At 42.6% G+C, this 17,689-nt stretch overlaps 2 protein-coding genes across 7 annotated transcripts in view; one reads left to right on the top strand and one right to left on the bottom strand.

The window, feature by feature from the left end:
* itsn1 (intersectin 1 (SH3 domain protein)) overlaps nt 1–7,502 on the bottom strand; it is a 207,869-nt gene extending 200,367 nt beyond the window's left edge. For all 3 annotated transcript variants that reach the window (XM_043701257.1, XM_043701255.1, XM_043701256.1), the window contains exon 1: nt 7,298–7,502. The gene's annotated coding sequence lies outside the window, so the exon portion shown is untranslated. The remainder of the gene's footprint in view (nt 1–7,297) is intronic.
* A 191-nt stretch (nt 7,503–7,693) lies between these two features.
* The window catches only part of cryzl1 (crystallin, zeta (quinone reductase)-like 1), a 92,659-nt gene continuing 82,663 nt past the window's right edge, over nt 7,694–17,689 (top strand). For 2 of the 4 annotated variants that reach the window (XM_043701262.1, XM_043701258.1), the window contains exons 1-2: nt 7,695–7,953; nt 16,128–16,199. In XM_043701262.1, coding sequence (XP_043557197.1) covers nt 7,939–7,953; nt 16,128–16,199 — 87 coding nt within the window. In that variant the 5' untranslated portion in view covers nt 7,695–7,938. Of the gene's footprint in view, nt 8,221–16,127; nt 16,200–17,689 lie in introns of all 4 variants that reach the window. The other 2 variants (XM_043701259.1, XM_043701261.1) reach the window with 2 other exon arrangements.

Below are 17,689 nucleotides of genomic sequence, written 5' to 3'. Positions count from 1 at the left end.
GAGAGAGAGAGAGAGAGAGAGAGAGAGAGAGAGAGAGAGAGAGAGAGAGAGAGAGAGAATCACCACAACTCAAGTGTGGGGAGAGTTGGAAGAAAAGGCACTTCAAGGTAACCTCAGCAGGTACAGGAACTTAATCCAAGCTGATAGTATCATTACGCAGCTGTCTAGCTGGACCAGCTGTCCAACCAATTAAGCCAAACGACCCCCCTATCTTTGCATCAGAATTAGCAACCATACCTTCAGTACTTTCATTCAATTCTTTTCAAAAAAAGTGTAAAACCAGTTGAAGCTCCAGCACTCACCCTTTTAACACACTGCTTTTACATCGTGCCAACCAGAATATGATCCCTTAATGCCTACTCAATTTTTTGTTAACCAGTCAAAATTAAAACCATGCCAATACATTACCCCCTTCAGTTTCTGCAATACTGACAAATGCCTTCTGCAACCTAAGCATATAATACTGGTTCACCTTTATCCACGGCAAACATGATTTGCCTTTCACAAAAACATGCTGAAACTACTCAATTATCTTTATTTTCATTAAGTGCCCTGCTATAACTTTAATAACAACTACTAACATTTTCGCTATAATCCATATTAAGCTAACTAGTGTGTAGTTTTCTTACATTTGATATTTTTCAACCTAATGAAACCTCACCCACATCTAGGGAATTGTGGAAAATTAGAAGCAATATACGAATTATCACACAAATCACTTCTTTGAAGACGTAAAGGTGAAGTCTATCAGGACCCAAGACTTGTCAACCTGCAGCTCAAATCTGCTCAGTCCAACCTACCTCATGACTTTCTAGAGTTCCTCCCATTTCCCAATTTAGTTAATTCTGGGATTCTACTTGTCAATAGAAAGAAGCCAGATAAGCTTATTTTTTAAAAAAAGTGTAGGAATGAAGTAGTAAGAAATTGTTTGTTTCATGACTTATTTTTTCACCCATGGGACATGGGTGTCACTAGCTAGGCAATCATTTATTGCCCATCCTTTTTGTGCATAAGCAGGTGGAGTAGTGCTGTCTTTTTGAGCTACTGCACGATGTAGGCTTGTAATGCCTACATTGATCCAAGGACATTGAATGAATGGCTAGAAATCAGGCTGATGTGCACTTGGAGGGAAACAAAGTTCATAGTACTGCCATGGTTGGTAGTGGTCATGGGTATGGTCAGAGATTTGCTGCAATGCATTTTGTAGATGCTACACACTATTGCCTCTGTGCCACTTTTTGTCAAATGACATATGTCAGATACTCAATCATGTGAAGAAAAAACACTGAACATGTAAACTATTCTGGTGGCTTCATCCAACCTATTAAATTTTCAGGTATTCTTGACTGTTGCCATTTCTCCCACGAGTTCAATTAATTCTGCTGGAATCTATTCACGCCTGTGGCCTTTCCATTATTTATCACACTGGTTGTGATGACTCCAGGTCCAAAACAATCAACTTCTACATCATCTGGCTTCCTGATTCCAAAGTTAATTCTCATTCACCTTCCTTACGTACATTTCTTCAACACAGTTAATGAAAGGCTTGTCCTGTGCTGTGCTGTCTGTCATTACTCCAAGCGGGTTAGTCAATAGATATCCATCTCAATTTTGATTTAAATCAGTACATGTGTCTGTCTCTTGCACAACGAGGAGTTCCACAATCCCATGTAGCTCCTCCAAAACACAATCTCCTGAGTTCTTTGCTCAATTTTCTATATATTTCCCTTACCCATTTCCTTTATTTTTCAAAAACATTATCAGCTATGCTTTCTTTTTGCATCACCAGATTCAGACAGTGTTTCCTTCAAACACAATCTATTATTCTCAATTACCTGACATTTTTGCCTTCATTTTGTAATCTCTTTTCTGAACCTCAACCACTCCAAATTTTACTTTTTACTGTAAGATACCATTCTTTACTCTAAGAAATTTGATCACATTGAAGGTGTTCTCTGAATCAGCATCAGCGAAGGATACTGGAGAATCATCTTTCACCTACTGTTTCATCACTATGTACCCAGTGGATTGATGTGTATTAGCAAATTGGAAATTTCACACTTATACAGTAAGAATTCACTGTAGAGTTGTCTTCAAGCAGTTAATATTCATGTGCAATGTAGACAAATTCTGTCACCATTCCAAACTCCCACAGCTCATCATATAGGTCTACAAGACCACACAAGCCAAACGTTGGAATAAAGTGTTCAAGTTTCAGCACTGACTCCCAGCGGAAATATAATAAGTGATATGCCAACCTTAGTATTAGAAATTAAGCAGTTAAACTTAGCCAATAAACAGTATATTAATATTGCACATAAATCGAATTGGACCAGAGTTATTTGCATGAATGATAACACATTTATTCAAATAAAATGAAACAAAAACAGAAGGTGCTGCAGAAATTCAGCAAGTCTGGCAGCATCTACGGAGAGCAAACAGATTTAACATTTCAATTCCAGTGACCCTTCCTCAGAAACTAGACAGGAAAGGTTAGGAAAAGTTGAAATTTATGTTGATGATGGAAGGTGGGGAAGGAGAGAGAAGACAGGTGGAGATACAGATCAGTGAGAGAGAGATTAAAAAGAGGTAGGGCATATATAGGGATTGTTGATAGTAAGCAAGGGAAGGACAGAAGCTGATTAGTGATAATAATGGCTATGAGTACTTGAAATGGGTTGGCTGGGCTGAAGACTATTCCATGACAAGACCTGGAATTGTGGGGGTTGGCAATAAATAGGAAAAAGGTACCCATGCTCTAAATGTTTTGAACTCAATGTTAAGTCCTGAAAGCCTTTCTCTTTTGTTTCAGATCTCCAGCATCCATAGTTCTGCTTCATTTCTTCAAAATGTAGGAACGCCGAGGACATACAGCTCATGCTCCATTCCAGCTTCTTCCTATTATTCCCTACCTAAATCTGCTATTGTAACCTTTATTTAATTAATTCATGCAATGTGAACTTCACAAACTGGGCCAGCATTTATTGTCCATCTCTAATTGCTCTAGGTCATGGGGAGCTGCCTTCTTGAACTTCAGTACATCTGGTGCACAGGGCTCTAAGGGAAGGAGGTTCAGGATTATGACCCAGCAACACCTCACATGCCTTGTTAGCTTCCTCTTCAATTAATCTATACAACTATTCCCTATGAGAGCTTATGTGAATGGCCTTGTTATGCTCTTCTTCACAAGGGGAAGTATATTCTTGGCATCCCCACTTTGTGTTAAAATTTGTCTTAAAAATCTCTCGCTGGCCACCTCTCTAGCCTCCATTGAAGAAAACGGGTCCTAGTCTGTCAATCCTTTCCTGTTAGCTACTCCCACATACTTCTGATGTCATCCCTGTAAATCCTCTCTGCACCCTTTCCAGTGCCTCCATAGCCAAATAATATTCACGTGGGGGCTGATGGATACCACACAATAGAGTCATAGAGATGTACAGCATGGAAACAAAACCATCGGTCCAACCCGTCCATGCCGACCAGATATCCCAACCCAATCTCGTCCCACCTGCTAGCACCCGGCCCACATCCCTCCAAACCCTTCCTATTCATATACCCATCCATTCACCAATTGCATCTCATTCATTTGTGAACCACTTCCAATTGTAAGTGCATTCAACCTCTAACATGAAGTTTGTCCATAGCAAAACAAACAAAAAAAACAGAAATTGCTGGAAAAACTCAGTGGATTTGGCAGCATCTGTGGAGAGAAAGCAGCATTAACGTTTTGGGTCCAAAGACTCTACTGCAGAGCATTCTGAAGGAGGGTCAAGGGACCAGAAATGTCAACGCTGTTCTCTCTCTCTCGCCCCCTTCCCCCACCCCAACAAACTTGCTGAGGCTTTCCAACTATTTCTATTTTTGTTTAATTACCAGTATCTGCAGGTCTTTGATTTTTAGTAATGACAATTAAATGGCTTCTACATTGCTACATATTATTTATTCCTTTATAAGGAATACTAAAGTGTCTACAAAACAAAGCAATGAGTTATGGTCTCTTTACTCAGTACTTCTGTTCACAAATTTAACTGACATTTAATTTTCACTTTAACTTCAATTGTCAGTATTGCAAAAATAATAAGCTTCAACTATTGAAGAGTCAAGTGCAAACTTTTGGCAATTTGCAAAATTGATGAACCATGTGAATTATGCAAAGAATACTGTACACGCATTCTCAAATAATGAGTTTTTAAAATATACATTCCTGCTTGATAGAAAAAGTTTAGTTCAATCCAGGCACTCCAAAATCAGGAAAAGGCATAGGATTCTGTTTTTTCTCAAGTCTCATGATTTAACTTTACACTAAAAGAAGTGTAAACGCCAATAAACCTTCATCTGGCATATTTAGATTACAAGAGGAAAGGTCAATAAATAATTAAGAGTAAAATTTTAGCATTCTGCAGTTTATTACTATGCTGCTTCCAGTTGTGTTGCTGAAGGCTGCAAATGGATGTGTGAAGTTGGGTTACTAAATTACGGTGATGCTTTAGCATTTCAAAAAGGAGGATGAAACTTAGCATTTAACCACTGTTTTCAGGTGGCTTTTGGTATTACAATTTAAAATTGCACTTAGTTTACACACAAATTTTGGATTGAATCATAGAATCCCTACAGTGTGGAAGCAAACCTTTCAGCCCGACTCCACATCAACCCTGTGAAGACAATTCCACCCCCTTACTCTATCTCTATAACCCATTTCTCATGGCTAATTCAACTAGCCTGCATACCTCTGGACATTATGGGCAAATTAGCATGGCCAATCCACCTAAATTGACATGTGTGGTCTCTGGGAGGAAATCAGAACACCTGGAAGAATTCCACGCTGACAATGGAACAGTGCAAACTTCATAAGGACAGTCAGCAGAGGCTGGACTTGAAATCAGGTCCCTGGCTCTGAGAGACAGCAGTGCTAAGCCACTGTGCTACCCTCAACTGACTTGATTGATTTTGCAAATATCAGGAATACAATGTAGGAAAATGCAAGAAAACAGAATACAAGTGCATGGAGCTGGGATACAATGCAGGCTAGTGCAAGCTCTCTCACACTTCACAAGGAAGAATACAGGCATAGACTGGGAAAGGCTTTAGAAATCTGAAGCACAAAGGGATTTGTTAGTCCTAGTTTAGGATTTTCAAAGTTAACATGCAGATTCACTTGGCAGTTAGGAAGGTAAACAGCGTAATATTCATTTTAAGAGGGCTAGAAAACTAGAACAGAGATGTACTACACAGACTACATATGGCTCTGCTCAAACCGCTTTTGGAATAGTGATCAGTTTTGGGTCCTGTTCCTAATGATACATACGCTGGCCTCGGAGGAAGTTCTGAAATGGCTTACAAGAATTATCCCACGGATGAAGGACTGACCAATATGAAGAGCAGTTGAGGACCTTAAAGTTTACAAAGATGAGATGGGAATCTCACTGAAACTTAAAGAATATTGAGAAACCTAGATATATTGGATGTTACCATTAGTAGGGGAGACTGGAGTCTGAGGACATAGTCACCTAATGAAAGGATCATCCTTTAGAACAGAGACAAGGAGGACATTACTCAACCAGAGAGTGGTGAATCTGTGGAAATCATTGCTCCACAGTCAATGAATTGACACTCCACAGTCAATGAATTGGCTGTGGAGGCCAATTCATTGAGTGTATTCAAGACAGAGATAGATAGGGGATTAGAAAGGGGATCAAGGGTTATGGGGAGAAAGCAAAGAATGGGGTTCAGAAAGATATTAGCCATGATTAAACAGCAGAGCAGACCCAAGGGCCAAATGGCCTAATTCTGTTCCAATACCTTATGGTCTAATGGAATTTTGTGCTTAAAAAGACTGTTCATTTTCAGTATTATGATTTTTTTTAAAGTATTAAGATTCCTATGGAAACTTTACTTGGTTCACACTTATACTTTAAAATCTCACTTAGAACATGAATTTAGAGTTTTGTTTTGTGCACTCTATATAAATTTTATTTGAACCATTAGGGAAAAAAAAGCATGTGGCTTCATTGTTAAAACTCAATCTGAACACTGTCAAATTTAGATTTCATAAGTATGTTTTTTTCCCCAACAGCTTTTCTTTTGCAATTTAGTGAATGTGACTACATATAAATAAGCATGTAGTGTTATCACATTGAAATAATCTGATCACAGATCTCTAATAAATCGTTGCCTCAACCAAAATCTTCCCAATGTCATTAGCGCTCAACCAATACGTTACTATAGAATAAATCATACTTATACAGTTGAATTTTGGCAAGACTTGCCAGGTTATACTGTCAGTTGCATCATCATGATTAATGACCATAATTCTACCCAAATCTCAAGGTGGTTGGCTATTTTGCTGAAAATTCATAATCTGTTCAATCCAATATATTTCAGATTCCACTGAATAAACAATACATCCAAAATGACAATCACCACCAAATTTCAGTATTAAAAAAAGGTAGGAGTTGCTAACACAGATTGTATTGAATAAATTGCCAGGTTCAGACAGTTTAAGACTCGTCGAATGAATTTTTTTTCTTAAGTAATAGAATGGGCGGCGAACCGATCGCGACTTTAGAAATAAAAAAAATCTCGTTTCATTCGTTTACTCCCTCATCTTCAAACTGCATAATTCAAACAACAGGCTTGGATTTTTCATATTTCGGATTTAAATGTTGCTCCATTATGCTTAATTGAAACGACAGAAATATCTATCATACTTCAGGGTTTCATGCGCTACTCTTCGATTTCACAAATTAAACGTCCTGCAACAAATAATACTCCCGAAATCAAGGATCGGCAATGTGGAAAAAAAAGCAAATACTACCCCCACCCCCCTTTCATATAATGATTCAAAAACACTTGTATCAGATTACACATTATTATTCCCATCTCCCTGCGACCAATCCACCCTGCAACAGAGGAGCTGGAAAGGGGAAAGGGAGGTATAGGGTCTCAAATGATCTCCAACCCATTACTTTTGGTCGCTGCCAGCCTCCCATGGTCCCAAAACAAAATCGCCAGGCAATCAGGCACAAAAAAAAATTCACCTCGACAATAACATGCAGCAAATAACCTCATCAAAGTCCCCTCACCTCCCTCCACAGTAACTGACTTGCCTCTTACTTTTAAAAAGGTCTGCCAGCAAAGCCTGCGTTTCAAAAGGCAGATTGCTCAAGGCGATGAGTTGCCACAGTATGCATTAAAAAGGGAGACATGCCTGCAGCAAGCAGTGCCTGAAATAACAGGAGGCAGTAATCCCCTGGCTGTAGGGAGAGCCATTGCAGGGGCTGGGAGCCGAGCCACTTACCTCATCTCGGAGAGCGCCGGCGGAGGGTCGCTCCTCAGCGGCGGCTCCACGGCCTTCACCCCTCCCTCTCCTTTGGAGTAGAGATATTCTTTCGATCTGCCGGCGACTGGGTGTGGGTGAGATAAGGAGCCGCCTCTCTCTCTCTCTCCGCTTGTCCCTCCACCCGTTGCCTAGTATCTAAACCTAACGCGCTCACTCTCTTTCTCGTTTCTCTGTCCCCGCCCCCTCTCCCCTCCGTACGTTACCCGACGCGCCCGTACAACCAAACGGAAACGACGCGCCGCGACCTCGCTGACTGACAGTAGCGACGTCCTATCGAAGGACGGGTCTCCGCCCATCTCCGCGCAGAGGAGTCCAATCAACAGACGTCTGGCCAAGCCAGCAAGTTTGGTTGACGCCGCTTTCCCCTCCCCACCACAGCCCGAAAGTCCGCTGGTCCGGAAGAAGGGTTACACCCGAAACGTTGACTTCTCCACCTCCTGATGCTGCCTGATTTTACATGGTCTTTCAGCCTTCTGCCTGTCGACTTTGCTCTCTATCTCTCCTCGACCTGACTCGTTGAGTTCCGCGGAGCGGATGCCTATTTGAATGACAGCTGATCTGACCATAGAGAGCGCGCGTGTACCCGTCGCACTGCCGGAATGAACGAATTGGGTGTGAGTCTGAGGGCGGTGCTTGGATTTGTGGGTGGTCAGGTTAGGTTGAAACAATGAAGTGACCATGACGACGCTGTGGATGTGCTGTGGGCTTGAGTTATAATTGATGGGAGACATTTAACTTCGCTTCATACCACCGCTCCTTTTCTCGGTTTTAGAAAAGTTCACCCCTCTAGCCGTATCGAGGCAATTAATAATGCAATGTTTATCAATATTTAAAGCATATTATCTTATATAGAGTGAATGGAGTAAGGACGACTGTAGTAGGTATGTTATTTCCCTCTCCTGTTTCTTTTTGTGCGCAAAGTATTTTGGTCGTTTATTTGCTTCAAATTATCTTTGCAAAGTATTGTATTCCAAGAGCATTTTTGTCAACATACCACTACACATGAAGCAATAATTGATGTTCTCGTACACTTCCTTTTTTTTAAACTGGCCTTTACTTTCAATAATACTGCTGCAGTGCTCCACCACCATATGAGACTTGTGAAATAAAAACCGAAAGAACTGTGGATGCTATAAATCAGAAACAAAACCAGAATTTGCTGGAAAAGCTCAGCAGGTCTGGCAGCATTTCTGCAGAGAAATCGAAGTTAACGTTAAGGTGCCGGTGACCCTTCCTCAGAACTGATATAAGATTTGTCACTCAGCCTGACAATCTAACCTGTAGATTGTTCTGCATGGGTAGTGTACCTGTTCCTGCCTCTAAACTAATAAAGCTCAAAGAAACAATCACTTTTATTTTTCAAACTGCTTGTTTCAGTTGTTCACTTTCTACAGATGGTGATGAAGGCACATAATTATTTGAAATGTGCATCATAGGTAGATAGGTTGATTACGAAGGCAATTAACACACTTGCTTTCATTGCTCAGACCATTGACTATAGGAGTTGGGGCATCATGTGGAGGTTGTACAGGATGTCGGTGAGTCTAGATTTGAGTGGTGCTGGAAAAGGAGTACTGTGTAAAGCTGTGGTCGCCGAAGGATTTTATTAAATTGGAGAGCGTTCAGAAAAGATTTATCACAATGTCACTGGGACTGGAGGGTTTGAGTTATAAAGAAAGGCTAGATAGTCTGGAGTGCAGGAGATTGAGGAGTAACCTTAGCAAGGTTTATAAAATCATGAGGGACATGGATAAGGTGAATTGTAAAAGTCTTTTCTCAAAATTAGGGGACTTATTTTTCAGGCAAGAGGAGAAACATTTAAAAGGGACTGAGGGGCAATGTTTTCACACAGCTGGTGGTTTGTATGTGGAATGAATTATCTGAGGAAGTGGATGATGCAGGTACAGCCACAACAGTTAGAAGACATTTGGACAGGTACGTGAATAGGAAAAGTTGAGCCAAATGCAGGCAAGTGAGATTGGTTTAGATTGGGAAACTTGGTCCCTCAGATGGGTTGGAACTATGGGTTTGTTTCCATGCTGTGTGATTGTAAATGTGGAAACAGAAACAGTCAATGTTTTAAGTCTGATAAAATTCTTCAGAATGGGAGTGGCCTTTGACATTGGTATTCAAGGCCTTCACAGTTACTGAGAATTTAGATCTGGGGAATTTTTTTTTGGTAGTTACAGGATTTAAGTAGCATGATGTACAACAGGGTTTGAAAAGAAAATTTGAAATTTACTTAACTTTGTGTTGGGTGGAACAGAATATTGGTGAAGTTAGCAAAATAGGAAGAAGAATTTGCATTCCTTTAGCAGTTTTAAATAGTTCTGAGAATCTCCTAGTCAATCCAGTATCTCAGAAGTGCTTTCACTGATAAATATTTTAATTCAACTGTTCAGCCATGTGAGAACACATGTTTTGAGTAGATGGGATTTAAACCTGGACCTTCTGGTCCAGAGGTAGGGACACTATCATTGCAAGGAGAAAGTGAGGACTGTAGATTCTGGACATCAGAGTCAAAAACGTGTGGTGCTGGAAAAGCAGAGCCAGTCAGGCGGCAGCCAAGGAACAGGAGAGTCAACATTTTGAGTATCAGCCCTTCAGCAGGAAGAAGAGCTTATGCTCGAAACATCAACCCTCATACTCCTCTGCTGCCTGACTGGCAGTGTTTCTCCAGCACCATACTTTTTGATACTAACATTGTAACACAAGAGCCCTTAGCAGAACATGATTTCGATGGGCTACAAGCTCAGCACGTTCAGAGTACGCCACTCTGCTATCTAAATGCTGTCTCTGATATTGTTAGAAAAAGTGGCAGCCAATTTGTGAATGTAAATACCCATAAGATGGGCAAGTTAGCTTGGATGGCTTGAAAATGGTGCAGAGGCACACCAACATTATGGATTTAATTATCCTACCAATTGAGTTCTCTCTTGGTGTCCGCTGCAAAACGGAATCAAGACATAACCAATATGAGCAACTCTGGCATTGAGGAAGTCACATGGAGAAAGAGACCAGAAACAGAAATGAAATGGTGAGCAGATGTTGGTTGAGTGTTAGATATTGACCAGAACATAGGTGAAATCCAGCGGTTTATAGTCATAATTCTTTTTAAAATAGCCTAATTCTTTTAACAATCACAGAACTATCAGCTGATGCTCACTCACAGTTTCCAAAGCTGAAATCAGTGGTTGGCCTTTTGATAGAAATAAACTATATTCTATATCTCTTCACTTTACGTCAAAGGTTATGGGGAACAGGCAGGAAAGTGAATTTGATGCCAGAATCAGATAAACCATCATTGAATGATGGAGCAGGTTCAAGAAGGTACTGTCAGAGGAGACTTAATGAGTTATTGCAATGCGTCTTGTTTATTGTACACAATGCTGTCATTGTGAGTTAGTGGTGAAGGAAGTGACTTTGAAATTGGTGAATGTAACGTAATTCAGGCAGATGCTTTGTCCTGATTGGTGTTGAGCTTCTTTAATGTTATTGGAACTACAACCATCCAGCCAAGTGGATCCATCATTGTCTTGACTTATGCCTTGTAGTTAGTGGAAAGACAATGAAAAGACTGGAGGTGAGCTTTTCACTGTAGAATTCCTGGCCCTGATATGTTCCTGTCACCACAGTTTTTGTATGGCTAGTCAAGTTGAGTTTCTGGTCAGTGGTAATGCCCAGGACATTAATAGTTGGAGATTCAATGATGCTAATGTCCAGGGGCAATGGTGAGATGTTCTCTTGTTGGGGATGGTTGCCTGGCACTTGTGGGGCACGAATGTTATTTGTCACTTATCAGATTTTGTTGCATTTGGATACGGACTTCTTTTCTTCCTGCAAGTTTTGAATGATGCTAAATATTATGAAAACACCAGCAAATATTCCCACTTATGATTTTATAATGAAGGGAAGATAATTGATGAAGCAACTGAAGCTTGTTGGGCTTAGGACACTACCCTGAGCAATTCTTGAAGTCATTTCCAGGAACAGAGGTGATCGACCTCCAACAGCTGCAACTGTCTTCCTTTCTGTTAGATGCCAGTAAAGAGTTTTTGCTGTATTCCCATCTTTGATCATTGACTTGAAACGTTGACTCTGTTTCTCTACAAATGCTGCTTGAGCTGCTGAGAATTACCAGCACCGTTTTGTCATTCATGATTTGCAGTATCAGCTGTATTTTGTTTGTCTGATGAATCCTTTTTTAATTTCTGATTACAAAATACCTACCTGTTGCTGTGCCATTAAACCAGGTTTCCATTCTGCACCATTACAACTTGCTCAAATGGTAACTAGCGAAGTTAAAATTCCTGCTGTGTTTGTGTTTTCAGATTCATTCATAAACAGTGAAGTTGACACTGTCCCAATAAATTACAGCTAGAATACAAAGAACTGGAAACTGAAAGATAATAAAGCCCCTTGTGTTAAATAGAAATGGCTTGATTTAACATTTAGGTTTCTGTTCTGAGGATGAGATGAGCACCCTATGTTTTCTCTTTTCAGTGACTGGCCTGTTACATATTTCTCTTTTTGTTTAGTGTTTCTAGTTATGTTGCTTTCATTATTATTAATCATTGACATGAATTTGTTGATAGGCATTTCTTGCCTGCGCATGCTAGAATAAGTGATATGCTATTCTGTACAAGTAATTCAAAAGCTTGCAAAATAGCAACATTGGTTTTGAATCATAATAGACTCCAAAAGATTCAGCATCCAAATGTTATGAACTAATAAAACAAAACAGAAAGCACTCCTGGAGAATTCAAAGCCTTGTGAAAATTGTGTTTTCGGAAGTGATATTAAAAATAAATAATTACAGTTTTAGACCAGATTCAGCTGTACTCCTAACATTGCTCCTGTAAAAAATTGAAATCACTGTTGCAGAAATCACCACGCATGTGGATGATTTTGGACTCCTGGGACTATTTTTCATTCTCCAATGCTCTATTGTTTTTTGAGTTTGTCTAAAGCTGAACAATATTTGTGTCTCTTCAACAATTCTTCTATTCTTTTATGTCCTTTACCTGTAGAAAGGATTGAGAGATGCCGGTGTTGGACTGGGGTGTACAAAGTTTAAAAAATCACACAACACCAGGTTATAGCCCAACAGGTTAATTGGAAGCACTAGCTTTCTGAGCGCTGCTCCTCCTCCAGGTGGTTGGGGAGGACACAATTGTAAGACACAGAATTTATAACAAAAGTTTACAGTGTGACGTAACTGAAATTATACATTGAAAAATACCTTGATTGTTTGTGAAGTCTCTCATCTGTTAGCATGACTGTTAGTTTCACTTCTTTCAAATGTAAATCACAAAACCTTTTTAAAAGTTACATTCTCAGGTGAACTTTACCAATTGGTGTCAGCCCAGATAATGTATTGAAGGTGTTAGCCCCCTGTGTGCTGCTGTCTGTGCCATAGTGTTTAGATTGATTCTAATCTAAAAAATGAATTGCCAGAATCTTACATGGATTCATGCAGTTTTTGAGCAAAGTACAATACAACTCTGCACGTATAAATTCACCTCACAAATGTGTGTGTGGGGGGGGGTTGTTGTGAGAGAGAGTGCATCTGTGTGCGTGAGTGTAAAGGGGTCTAAGTCTGTGTGAGGGTGCGTGTGGGAGTGTGTATCTGTCAGTGTGTGTATAGTGCAATGATGGTCACCTGTCACTCTCCCCCTCACTCTCCCCCTCACTCTCCCCCTCACTCTCCCCCTCACTCTCCCCCTCACTCTCCCCCTCACTCTCCCCCTCACTCTCCCCCTCACTCTCCCCCTCACTCTCCCCCTCACTCTCCCCCTCACTCTCCCCCTCACTCTCCCCCTCACTCTCCCCCTCACTCTCCCCCTCACTCTCCCCCTCACTCTCCCCCTCACTCTCCCCCTCACTCTCCCCCTCACTCTCCCCCTCACTCTCCCCCTCACTCTCCCCCTCACTCTCCCCCTCACTCTCCCCCTCACTCTCCCCCTCACTCTCCCCCTCACTCTCCCCCTCACTCTCCCCCTCACTCTCCCCCTCACTCTCCCCCTCACTCTCCCCCTCACTCTCCCCCTCACTCTCCCCCTCACTCTCCCCCTCACTCTCCCCCTCACTCTCCCCCTCACTCTCCCCCTCACTCTCCCCCTCACTCTCCCCCTCACTCTCCCCCTCACTCTCCCCCTCACTCTCCCCCTCACTCTCCCCCTCACTCTCCCCCTCACTCTCCCCCTCACTCTCCCCCTCACTCTCCCCCTCACTCTCCCCCTCACTCTCCCCCTCACTCTCCCCCTCACTCTCCCCCTCACTCTCCCCCTCACTCTCCCCCTCACTCTCCCCCTCACTCTCCCCCTCACTCTCCCCCTCACTCTCCCCCTCACTCTCCCCCTCACTCTCCCCCTCACTCTCCCCCTCACTCTCCCCCTCACTCTCCCCCTCACTCTCCCCCTCACTCTCCCCCTCACTCTCCCCCTCACTCTCCCCCTCACTCTCCCCCTCACTCTCCCCCTCACTCTCCCCCTCACTCTCCCCCTCACTCTCCCCCTCACTCTCCCCCTCACTCTCCCCCTCACTCTCCCCCTCACTCTCCCCCTCACTCTCCCCCTCACTCTCCCCCTCACTCTCCCCCTCACTCTCCCCCTCACTCTCCCCCTCACTCTCCCCCTCACTCTCCCCCTCACTCTCCCCCTCACTCTCCCCCTCACTCTCCCCCTCACTCTCCCCCTCACTCTCCCCCTCACTCTCCCCCTCACTCTCCCCCTCACTCTCCCCCTCACTCTCCCCCTCACTCTCCCCCTCACTCTCCCCCTCACTCTCCCCCTCACTCTCCCCCTCACTCTCCCCCTCACTCTCCCCCTCACTCTCCCCCTCACTCTCCCCCTCACTCTCCCCCTCACTCTCCCCCTCACTCTCCCCCTCACTCTCCCCCTCACTCTCCCCCTCACTCTCCCCCTCACTCTCCCCCTCACTCTCCCCCTCACTCTCCCCCTCACTCTCCCCCTCACTCTCCCCCTCACTCTCCCCCTCACTCTCCCCCTCACTCTCCCCCTCACTCTCCCCCTCACTCTCCCCCTCACTCTCCCCCTCACTCTCCCCCTCACTCTCCCCCTCACTCTCCCCCTCACTCTCCCCCTCACTCTCCCCCTCACTCTCCCCCTCACTCTCCCCCTCACTCTCCCCCTCACTCTCCCCCTCACTCTCCCCCTCACTCTCCCCCTCACTCTCCCCCTCACTCTCCCCCTCACTCTCCCCCTCACTCTCCCCCTCACTCTCCCCCTCACTCTCCCCCTCACTCTCCCCCTCACTCTCCCCCTCACTCTCCCCCTCACTCTCCCCCTCACTCTCCCCCTCACTCTCCCCCTCACTCTCCCCCTCACTCTCCCCCTCACTCTCCCCCTCACTCTCCCCCTCACTCTCCCCCTCACTCTCCCCCTCACTCTCCCCCTCACTCTCCCCCTCACTCTCCCCCTCACTCTCCCCAGCTGGAAAAAGTTTGGGAAGCTCTGCTTTGCCGCTCTTAAATATTCTTGCCACCTTTTAGGACCAAACCAAGGTGTCACATATGTCCCAGGTATTCATTTTGATTCTCTTCAAGAGTTTTGATGCGCTCCAATGGGTGAAATGTTTTTGGAATCCTTCCATTAACATTTGGGTAGGTGACTCTGTAACTATCCATAAGTGCTTCTGATTGTGGATATCCCATTTCCAGGATAGTAATAACTCCCTCATGCTCTTTTGCTAAGTGGCTCCAAAATCAGATGACAACGTTTGATTTGGTAGCCTTTTTGTTTCTTGATTGCAGTCAGAGTCAATTTCTTTCTATGTTTCTCAAAACTGCTTCGAAGCTCCAACTGAGAGTATCTGTTTCTGTGAAAAATCATACGTGATTTTGATTTCACTGCAATTATTACCTATCCCTATTTACCCATGAGAAGCTGGTTAACTGCCTTCTTGAATTGCTGCAATCCATTTGGGGTGGATAACCCCACAAAACTGATCAGCAGGGACCTCCAGGGTTTTGACCTAGTGACACTGAAATAACAATTATATGTTTTGGGTGGATTGGAGGGGAATTTGTCAGTCACAGTGTTCCCCTATATCTGTTGACCTTGTCCTTCTAGATGGTATTTTACATGAAAGTTGATGTTAAAAGAGCTTTGGTAAATTGTAGATGATGCACACTTCTGCTACTGGGTATCATTGAAGGGAGTGAATGTTTGTACATGTAGTGCCCGTCAAGCAAACTGCTTTGTCCTGGATGGTGTCAAGCTTCTTGTGTAATGACAGAGCTGCACCTGTCCAGGCAAATGGGGAGTATCCTATCGGACTCTGTACTTGCGTCTTGTATAAAGGAGACCAGGCTTTGCAGAGTCAGGAGGTGAGTTACTCGCTGCAATGTTCCTGGCCTTTGACCACAGTCGTCTTCAAGCTTATCCAATTTAGTTTTTGGTCGCTGGTATTGACCAAGATGTTGATAGTGCGGCATTCAGTGATGGTAGTGCATTGAATGTCACGGTTCACTGGTTCGAATCTTTCTTCTCAGAACCACATGAATAACTTAAACCCCTTCTGAAGACAACTTCTGTATCTACTAAATAACTCAAAAAGGGCCTACTCTTTGTTTACTTCCAACTCTAACTTTGTTAAATAAACTTACAGCCTCTCTTCTGAAGGCTGGTAAACAATCCTAATCTGGTGCTTCTGTTATCTTCTATTTAAAATGTCAATCCCCAACCTAAAAGTTTTATTTCTAAAACATATGTATCCATGAAATTAGACATTGTTGCAATTTTTTAATATTTCATTTTTTTTCAAGCTCAAGATGAAGGGACTATATTGTCACTTGGCTGAATTGAATGAAGACGTAAAGTTTGTGTTTCAAGACAAGGTTGGTATCATACTCTGAAGCGAATATAAAAATTGCCTCACGAAGTAACAAACTGTTGTCCAAGTGTGATCACATAGGAGCAGAAGTAGATCATTTAGCCCCATAAACCTGTTTCTCTATTCGATTAAATCAGGAAAGTAATTGATTATAATGTCAGAAACACGAGGTCAAAGTCTGAGAAATTTCAAACTGTCAGCCTCGTACAATAGTTACATTTCTGTTCGTGATGACTCCATGACTCTAGGCATCGGAATAAACAACAGCTGTCTTCATGCTCCATTTTAATGCTCAATTATACATGTAGGACAAAGATTGATATTATTACTGTAAGTCTAATTAAAAAGTTTTAGTTCATTGTTGACATATAGTGATAAATGCCTAACTAAATGTTTTGCAACAAAATGTTTTGTTTGTTTTATAAGATATAAAGATGTCAGATTTCAGGGTATTGTGCATACATCAGTCAACTGTATTATTTATGAAATCAGGACACATGATTCAAATCTAGACATGAGTTGCAGCTCACTTCCATTTAGCCAGTAACTACAAAGTGGGGCATCCATACATATTCTGGTAAATGCCCTTAACAGACAAAAATTGACTTCAAATTGGAATGAGTAACTGATACTTTGGCCAAAAAATGGGTTTAAGGGATGTTTTAAAGGTGCAGTGGAGATAAAAATGTTGAGGAGAATTTGAAAGCTCAAGGCATACTGACTTGGGCAGCTTTTTGACTGATGCGCAAGAGGCCAGAGAAAAGGGAATATGGAGTTTTCATAGATTATAGAGTTTAAAATAAACTGTGTGCAGTAACTTCGATGTTGCTGGACGACAGAATATGATTAGCTACAACTGTGTTGATGACAAGAAGTTGAATGACACTGCCATGTTTTAATAAAATTTGCTTTAAATTAGGTTGGCACATTCACATGTGCAGTTGAAAGAGCTTTTAGAATAAAATAGCAATTTATTGTCATGTATATCTTTACAAAAAAAAAGCAATGAAAAGTTTTCCAAGTCGCCACACCACTGCGTCTGAATAAATGACATAAGTCATAGCTAAGAAAAAAAAGTGACAGTTAAGCCAAAGTTCATCTCAAATCAATTTCAGTTCAAGGAAAGCCAATTTAAAAATGACAAATGCAGGAATACCTGGAAGCTTCTGCCGAAGAAGACCTCCATGGTGGTACGAGACCACCACACCAGGACGAGACTACAAAACTGAGACTGCCAATACGGGACAAGATGGCTGCTGCACCAAGCCAAGATAACTACGCTAGTATGAGTATTCCCAGAACGAGACATCCCTGCCAAAGAAAACCTCTTCACAAGGACAAGTCCACCACACCAGGCCACTGGAATGCCTGGAAACTAACAGCGAAGAAGACCTCAATATCGGATGAAGACCACTAAGCTGAGCTCATCCCTTTGGAACAAGGCCACCATGTTAGGTTGACATTGGGCGAAGGCGTTAGAAGCCGCCTCCTTGT

Source organism: Chiloscyllium plagiosum, chromosome 12, assembly GCF_004010195.1.
Source record: "Chiloscyllium plagiosum isolate BGI_BamShark_2017 chromosome 12, ASM401019v2, whole genome shotgun sequence".
Taxonomy (NCBI): Eukaryota; Metazoa; Chordata; class Chondrichthyes; order Orectolobiformes; family Hemiscylliidae; genus Chiloscyllium; species Chiloscyllium plagiosum.
This window is presented reverse-complemented; position numbering and strand designations above follow the sequence as displayed.